Source organism: Anarrhichthys ocellatus, unplaced genomic scaffold, assembly GCF_004355925.1.
Source record: "Anarrhichthys ocellatus isolate YVR2014 unplaced genomic scaffold, GSC_Weel_1.0 scaffold19, whole genome shotgun sequence".
NCBI classification, from domain to species: domain Eukaryota; kingdom Metazoa; phylum Chordata; class Actinopteri; order Perciformes; family Anarhichadidae; genus Anarrhichthys; species Anarrhichthys ocellatus.
In genome coordinates this window covers 1901495-1910648 of record NW_022280049.1, presented here as the reverse complement: position 1 = coordinate 1910648, position 9154 = coordinate 1901495, and the positions used below count along the sequence as shown (strand labels likewise).

General features: G+C 42.6%; 1 protein-coding gene across 1 annotated transcript in view; it reads right to left on the bottom strand.

Annotated features, from left to right (window-relative positions):
- The window catches only part of abcb7 (ATP-binding cassette, sub-family B (MDR/TAP), member 7), a 23193-nt gene continuing 14039 nt past the window's right edge, over positions 1-9154 (bottom strand). The window contains exons 10-16 of the mRNA XM_031857768.1: positions 8448-8605; positions 6507-6670; positions 6189-6318; positions 5604-5775; positions 3548-3651; positions 2738-2845; positions 1-1411 (exon numbers count right to left, since the gene is read on the bottom strand). Of these exons, the coding sequence (XP_031713628.1) occupies positions 1193-1411; positions 2738-2845; positions 3548-3651; positions 5604-5775; positions 6189-6318; positions 6507-6670; positions 8448-8605 (1055 nt within the window). The 3' untranslated portion in view covers positions 1-1192. The remainder of the gene's footprint in view (positions 1412-2737; positions 2846-3547; positions 3652-5603; positions 5776-6188; positions 6319-6506; positions 6671-8447; positions 8606-9154) is intronic.

Here is a 9154-nt window from a genome sequence, read left to right as displayed (position 1 = left end):
CCTTGTTCATTAGCCAAAAGACATTTATTAGTCCGTCTGCAGTGCAGTCAAAGTCAACAGAGTCCAGAACACTATGAAACAGGCTTCACATTGTGTGCATCATACAAGACCAATAATTTGTAGATAAACATACCAAGGTTCCTAACATGTGAATATCACAACCAAAACAGCCCCTCACAAAAATGAGGACATAATTGTATTGTCAGTTTTTTAAATATTAACATTTAAGCTTCAGAAGGAAGTGTCCGTATTCTGATCATACGAAATGTGTTGCAATAACTTTACATTACAAGGGGCCCATCCACCAAGGCTTAAAGATACGACAGTGAAATGTTCCCAGAGGAGACTTTCAAGTTGTTGCTTCTTAATGTGGCTCCTATCGTAGTGAAAACCACTCGTGATTTATTAGTTACTTTTTGCCATTCTCAGTGTGTTATATTTACATGAATGTGACACATGGCTAATTCACAAGGGAGCTATTTTGCATGTTCACTAGTCCAAACATCCGTGTAAAGTTGTGAGTCGAATTAAGTAGACTTGATTATCTGCCATATTTGATATTTTTAGAACAAGCATTAAAAACCGTGGCTGCAGCTAAAAGAACCAAACCAACACATACTGCAAAACAATCTGTAATTCGGTATAGGTAATCGCAGAATAAAATGCAATATATGCACATCCCCAATATAAAAAAAGCTAACTATAGGTCGAGTGTGTTCTGAAAATAACTTAAAAAAATAAATCAATACAAATTTTGTAATATCAAGGCATATGTAAGTCATTTCGTGTACTCTCATCTGTTCCCAGTGCAGTGGAAGATGTCAATAAACCTGATGTCAAAAATGAGGAGGAGTGGGGCGGCCATGTTGACTAACAGATGTCTTACACACACGTATGTGATATACAAGGTCTCTTATGCTTGGCTTCAGCTGAGACAACTGGCATAGAAGCTCCATCTCTGGACACCAGCCAGTGCTAAACACATTTGCTCCCTGTTCTGCTCCTCCTTCACGTTGGCGAGCAGTGGCCTTTATTCATGTGAGGAGGAGGAGGAATAGTCACATGGGTGGGGGCTTGGATTGGGTGGGTAGTGGGGATTTACCCCATACTCCCTCCCAAATGCTGCACAGAGCCGGGATTCCAGTGTAGGCCATCTGTGAGGGATGTAGCTACATGGAGGTGGCCGCTCCTCTCAACAGGAGCAGTTCCCACAGCCCTTAACACTGTTGACGATCTCCTCCTGTAATTTCTTCCTCTCCTCCTCCTTCTGGGACAGACGCTCAGCTGGAGGCTCGGGCGAGCTCTTGTTGCCGTTGAGGATTTTACTGTTCTGGGTGTTCCACAGGTCTGCGTACAAGCTGCCAGGGGTGCTGAGGAGGCCGTGGTGGTTTCCTCGCTCTGACACTTTACCCTGGCAAAGAAAAAAAGACATGAAACCTAAACTCGCAGTGCACATGAAGTTAAAATGAAGAGACCATGAAGACAGAGTCCTATAGTTAGCATCTCGTCATGACCAAACAACAGTGACCACACTCTCTGCGGAGAGTCAGCTCCCCCCTAGAATCCCTGCCGCCTCCCCAACAACTGTTGCAAAAAAACAAAACGCACTCGCACACACACACCCCTCCCACACAGTCAAACACAAACGAAGGCACCCCCCTTCCCCCACCTCCCGTGAGCATGCAGGGGTGTTGGCATCATCTTTAGCGCACCCGAGATGAGCACGTGACTGCTTCCGCTCGTTATTTTAATGAGCACCCCAGGCAGTCCTCTGCTGGTGACACCACCAGCAAACGGCATAGCGACATCACACGCAAACATGCCTCCTCGCCACGACCCTCTGATCCCTGCCATCTGACTCTGGGAACATGGAACGACACATGCTCACTCGCCGCAGTTCAAAGAAAACCTCTTCTCATTTTATCCTATCCAACTCCAGTACTGGTGGAAAATGTCACTTCATCCGTGTTACATTTCACATTAACTCTTACTTTGCAGATTAAAAACTGACTTCACTCTTGTCTTTTTGTGCTTCACAGCGTCTCAAGCCCAACCCGTGACGTACTGCAGCAGTTTTCTCTGCTCTTGGATATTTCTCTGATGCACAATAAAACAGTGACAATGCACCAAAAAGATTCCCCGTCTCCACATTTCTTTTAAACACACTTTATGCCTCCATGACTTCAGCCTGACTTCAACACATCGGACCAAAAACTGTAAAGATAACTCATTCCTCCATTACGAGACGGGCTTAGTCCTGGACGAGGCCTCATCAGCGTCTGGGAAGCTGGCCCATACATTATTAGTCACCGAGACAAACAAGACACGCCATCTGACCAAAACAGCGAGTCGAGTCCGACTGCTTTAATGAGCCCTTATGGAGAAAATAATACATTGACTTTTACGAACAGTGTCCTGTTGTTGTCGAAGTTAATGAGAAAAGCTAAACAAAGCATGTTTTCATCACGAACATTGTAGAAAGGTATCTCAAAATAAATGAGAGGCCGCTTGCTAAATTCTCGTCGCTGGCAGAGACAGTGCGCTGAAGGTCAGGCAGAGTGCAGGTCATCATCCTTCCTTCAATGCTAATTGGACTGGCAATTAACACAGCGCATGTTTTTACTTGCAAACTCTAAACCATCACATTATTTGCTTTTTATGAACCTGACATTACAAGTGGAAGTGTTAATCAGGGAAGGTAGGGGATCAAGTAAAAAATAAGTGGATGAGTTGTTACCTCGCTGAGCACTATAATCTCGTCTGCGTCTACGATTGTGGAAAGCCTGTGGGCGATAAACACCGATGTCCTGTCCTTCACCATCTCCTTCATCGAAGTCAGGATGTTCTGGAAGCACACAAAGGCAAGAGCTCGATCACTTTGTTAGGATTTAAAGGAGTATCCCCTGTTCCAAGAGAAAATACTTCCTCAGGTTTGCAATAATGGAGGCTTAAAAAAAGAATAAGGGAAAAAAAAGTGCATGAATGACACGATATATTTGAAATGTACTCCCAAACTTTGATTTGAAGGAGACGCCAAGTCAACAGAATGTTGCTCAGCAACATCCACTTTCATATGCTTTTTCTTTCTTGGTTTACATATGATAATTTGAAAACACCGTTGTGATGAAAAACAACAGAAAATCTCAATTACAACCACATCTACTGCCCCACTCGTTTTTCTGAAGTTCAGAGAGGGCATGCTGAACTTTCTCATTAAATGTAACATTTACAAAGACTGTGGGGTTTGAGCTGAGCTGGAGATTAAGTAGGCGAAAACAGTGGCAGGTGGCAGGGGAGAACATGGGGGTGGTGTGTGTGTGTGTGTGTATAGAGAGGGGGGGGAATGTCACAGCAGGTATGCGACGCAGGACTGAGCTGAATTATTGTGCACCTACAGAGCGAGTGTTTGTTCTGCTAAATGTGTATGCAGGCACGGGGAGGTGTCAACCTGTACGTGCAGCAGACAACGGGCATTTGTGGGCATATTAGGTATGCGTCCCCGTGTCTATCACAGTGTGTGTGTGTGTTCATACACCGTCAAGCCCACCTCTTCTGTGATGGAGTCGAGGGAGGACGTGGCTTCGTCATACAGGAGGACGGGTGGGTTCTTTAGTATTGCACGGGCGATGGCGACGCGTTGCTTCTCCCCTCCTGAAACAAAATAAAAGATGTCATAAATAAAAGCAAACCAGGATAAAGCCAAAAGGATTTAAATGTGTTAAGATGCAGCATGTTTATCCCTCTGGCTCTGCTCATCAGACCTCAACTGGTTGGCAAAACAGACTTTCATCTAACGGTGACGAAGATTTCTCCCCCGTTTCTGATTTTGCCTTTATTACATACGAGCTATGCGTGGCTCTCTTGAAACCAAGCAGAGTTCAGCAGACATAAATATTGCTGGCAGTGGAGAACAGCAGCGAAGAAAGTATAGAGCCTCACAGCCCAGACAGCCCAGACAGCCCAGACTGCCTGCCCCCCCCGACAAAAACTCATTGGCAGCCGTCACGTACAGTGAAATTAATGAGAAGTTAGTCATGTCTTTATTTTGTCCGTTCTCTCACTCACTCACTCACTCCACAAAAAGAAATCTGTGCTGCCAGTAATTGCATCTTGAATGTTGAGTGTAAGTGATCACACACTATGTGTGTTAACGTGGGCTAAATGAGTTGCGGAGTGATGCTAGGAGCCAAATACTACACAGTCGTGTGCCATCGCTGCAGATCAAATGAGGCAATGTGCCATTAAACACGTTCACACACTACACTGAAGAGGACAACAAAACAACAATGGTTACGTCTCATAATGAATAAGGTGAAATTTAATAATTAAATTAAGTTAAATCATCTTCTTCCTTTACAAGACAATAGCTCATAATCAAAGTCTTGGAAGTCATTTTGGGCTGAAACAGACATTTTAATATAATCTAGAGTGGTGCAAACTTAGATATTCCTCACAGCATCGTCTCACAGTCACATTTATTTCTCAAAGCATGCAACTGCCATGTATATTCCTGGCAGCAGATGAAGGACAAAAGGAGTGCTCCAGAAAGGTAAAAGCTAAAACCCAGTTCTCTCGTCTCAAAGTCAATGTTTTTGTTCATGGATTTTGGATAGATGCCTGAAATAAGGCATGTGGTTAACACACGCGAAAGAGATAATTAACGTTTTGTTTTACGACATAAAATAAGTCAGTAAACACTAACACAATCAAATATCTAACAAAACATGTTCGATTCAATAATGAGACAATATTGTAGATAGAGGCTGCTTTCTGAAAATGGTGGCCGATCATATAATATGTAAAGCAGTTAGGAGTTCAGCTAGTGCTGTAAAGCACCCACTGAGGCCAGAAAAATATTGACATAATTTGATAATACTATACCTCACATCACAATATCAATATTACATTAGAGCTGAAATTATCAGTCGATTAATCTGCAACAACTTCAAATCAAACAATCATTGCTTAAGTCAATCTTTAAACAAACGGCAGAACATCGTCTGTTCCTGCCTTGTCAAATGTGAGGATTTTCTGCATCTCTGTAAATTCAACATGTTTTCATGAACACAAACAGTCATTTTAAGAAGAGAATTGACATAATAATCAATAATGAAAGTAACTGCTGGTTGCAGCCTTACACTGGAACAATATGCTGAAGTAAAATGTTGCCTTGAGCGTGACAGCTGTCCCGCATGCTCTGGTAGTTTCCTCCCTCAGGTCCTCAACCAATGACTTCCACCATCTACGACTCATAATTATAACTCATCCACCTGCCATACATTGCATATATTACATGCACCAGTTATATCGTTTCAATTCTTCTGAAACCCACTTATTTGTACCGTTTAATTGCCTCTTTGTAAAATATTTCACTTTTTAGTATTTCATTCTATTCTATTTTTTTCAATTTGTTAGTTGCGCATGAAATAGTTGTACTTTGTACGATTGTGTTGGAGGCAAATGAGCACGATGTGATGATAACGACGGGTTTTGAAATTATTTCTGGGTTTCAAACGTTTTAACCATCCGGGGAAACACACAAAACACACTTGCTTCTGCAGAGGAGACCATATCTAAACAGTAGTCATAATGTTGCAGCGAACCTGACAGCTTCAGGCCCCGCTCCCCAACCTGGGTGTCATAGCCATGGGGCATCCTGAGGATAGCATCGTGGATGCCTGCAAGACGCGCCACTTGGTACACATCCTCTGGAGTAGCATTGATGTTCCCGTACTGCAGGTTGTAGAAGATGGTGTTGTGGAACAGAACGGCATCCTGACAACAACACAGTTAGAGAGGAAAAAAAAAAAAAAAAAAAAAATGAGGCTTCAGAGAATATTATTATTGCAGCAGAAGACTGCAGATACAAAGACGAGGGTAGGAGGGAGGAAGAGAACGAACGCAAATGACAAAAATACTGTTCATGTACCATCTGTTCAGATCAGCCTCTGAGCTCAAGCAGTAAACAGAATTCAGCTTATTTATAATGCAGTTGTTAACTAGTAAAGTTGTTTTGTTGTATGCTGCCCCCTTGTTGTATGTAATTATCAATAACAACTCAAATACATTACATTTACTGTTGAGAAGTCATATTTAACAATCATTTCATTTGTGGGGAGGAAACTTCAAATAAAGAAAGACAATCAATGTGGTGTTGATGTTTATTTCATCGTGTGGGTGTCTCAGACCTGAGGTATGACCCCCAAAGACTTCCTCAGGCTGTCAAGGCTGACGTCTCGGATGTTCTGCCCCGCTATGTAGATGTTCCCCCGCTGGGGCTCATAGAAGCGGAACAGCAGCCGCACAATGGTGCTCTTCCTGCAACCAGACGTGGAACCAATCGTCAGCATCATTCTGTCTGTGAGCTGCACCCCCCAACAATCTACAGATGCTATCTGATGATAAGACACACACACACACACACACACACACACACACACACACACACACACACACACCTGGCTAAAGGTGTGACAGTCAGTGTACTTCTATGAAAGGTGACCTACCCTGACCCGCTGCCACCAACTATCGCCACCTTCTTCCCAGCAGGCACTTCGAAGGACACTCCATTTAAGACTTTCTGGCCCTCCAGGTATTCAAAATAGACGTCCTCAAAGCGGATGGTGGCCTCCTGTGGCGTGACGGCTAATGGCGGGGCGAGATTCCTCTCCTAGAGAAAACCATCAGAGGGTTGAGACAGACAAAACGGAGCGAGAGGAGACGGATACAGAACAGCCACTGGCAGACGAGGCCCGGCATGATGCAACATTACTCCAACACCGTGTAAAAGGGGGATAATGCTGCAGCACAGAGCCACGGGCTGCTTAAAGCAGAGACATTCACAGCAAATTCCAGAGGTCGTTTCAGCTGAATCTTCAGACGCTGCCCTTCGTGGTAACTGAAGGATCAATAGGCGTGAAAAACTTTCGGTAGCTGAGCCATAGTGCTGAGATGCAGCCAAGGTCAGCGGTGAATAAAGCACTTCCCTTTGCCCTGAGAGTAAAAGCCTGTTCTGCTCCGTTCCTTTGCTATCTGATAACAACATAATCACCCACAATCCACCTCAGTTAATACATAGTCCATTAGTATAAACAAATGATCGTTTCACACCCCCCCCCCCCCTCAACATGGGGAAAAAAGCCAAAATTATTATTATTTGTTTTAATCTCGTGAAGCAGTTTCAAGTAAGGGGCTGTTTTAAATTATTTTACATCTACATAATAGGCCAATGTGTGCCACAACAACAAAGCATTCAGACAGTAATGGCCTGCTGGGCAGCGCCGTTCCACAGGGAGTCACAATGGAGTGGAGTATTACCGATGAGTGAAAAATAACTGGACAGATTAATTTCTCCTACGATAATTACAGGCTGGAGACGGGAATGGCATTCACATTCTCAGGCAGCACATTTGCACTTAAATGTGATTTTCTGACGCAAGATGGGCCGTCGTCGTGAGTAAAAGAAAATAATAATAAGATAATGCAATGAAAATGTCCGACAAAAACAATTAATAGCTATGACATTGAAGAAACAGAGGAGCAACATGTCAACAATCTGAACAGTTTTAGCTATTTTTAAAGTTAAAGAACAGGATGTAGTTTTAAATAGGACTACGTATTTCACAACCCCATCTAAAGGGCAGTGCATGCTAGAAATGAGATCAGCAGAAACTATTTTCATGATCATTTGTCCCTTTTTAAGAAAAATAGCAAAACATTTGTTTGTTGCAGCTTCTTGTGGATTTTTGTCATATATGATAGTATATTGAATATCTTTGGGTTTTGGACAGTTGGCTGTAGTCACTTTAGGGCTCTTGGAAATAACAAATCGGCATTTTTTTCATCATTTTCCTATTATTCCTATATTATATGGACAATGAGCACCATCACTGATTGAGCAGCAACAGCAACAACAACAACAACAACACTACTCTCATATTTCATCACAGTCACTTTTAGTCGGTGTGATTTTCATAAGATCTTATCCCTCCTGGATCACAAAACAAAACTACACAAATAAAACAAGATTGCGCTTGTTATTTTGATCATAAACCACCCAAAAAATACCCAATAACAGTTCTTCCGCAACTTGTCATAACAATCCCGACCAGCGAGTAATGTCGTGCTCTACAAGTGGCAGAGGATGAGTAAGCTTGAGTCACACCAAGCATGTAATTACTATGTTTGACTACAACCTATCATGTCTTAAGTGGAAAGGTTAGCTATGACTCCGTCCTGTGTTCAAATCTTTTACCACCATTAAGCGCTGCTGTTGGAGGAAAAGAAGAAAACTCTGTTTAATTAAGTTTTTCAGATTTAATAGGGAACTCAGTTTTCTATTCTATACAAGTCTACTGATCTCTTGATAGAGGAAGAAAATATGTAAAAAAACATTTTGCAATTTACCGCTACAATTTGGAGAAGCGCATGTCAGGCCGACAAGTTACCTTGATCTTGGTGTCGACGTTGAGCAGGGTGAAAAGAGTGTTCATGTCGATCAGGGCCTGCCGGGTCTCTCTGTACACCGTGCCGAGGAAGTTGAGCGGGAGGGAGAGCTGGAAGAGCAGGCCGTTCACCATCACCAGGTCTCCTACGGTCATCGTGCCTACACGGCAGCAACAAGCAGAACTTACTGACATGAGCCAGCTCTATTGTATCACGTATGCTTCTTTGGATACGAGAGCTAAAAAAAAAAAAAAATATTACACTCAACCCATTTTTTTCTTTCAAGCGGTGAAGGCAGACAAAAGCATGTTACATTCTGAATTTATCTCCACCCGCTGTGATTTCATTTTCTGCATCAAGGCTGTTTTATTTCCTATTCACGCCACTTTTTCATGCTTGCTGTGCTTTGTTCTCATTTGGTTTCTATTATCCAGTTCACTCGGGTGTTTCACTTGTCATTTTCTGTCCATTTGATTTTGTTTTGAGGTGTTTTTTTTTTTTTTTTTTTTAAAGCTTTCTTATTTCCAAAGGCACATTTCTTTCTATTGTGCTGTGGACATAGATCATGAGCATGAAGAGGTAAAATTCAGGTCAGGTGATATATTTTAAGCCTTTAGGATGCTATAATTTCTTTTCATGCTTTTCCACTTCTCTCTCTCTCTCACACACACACACACACACACACACACACACACACACACACACACAC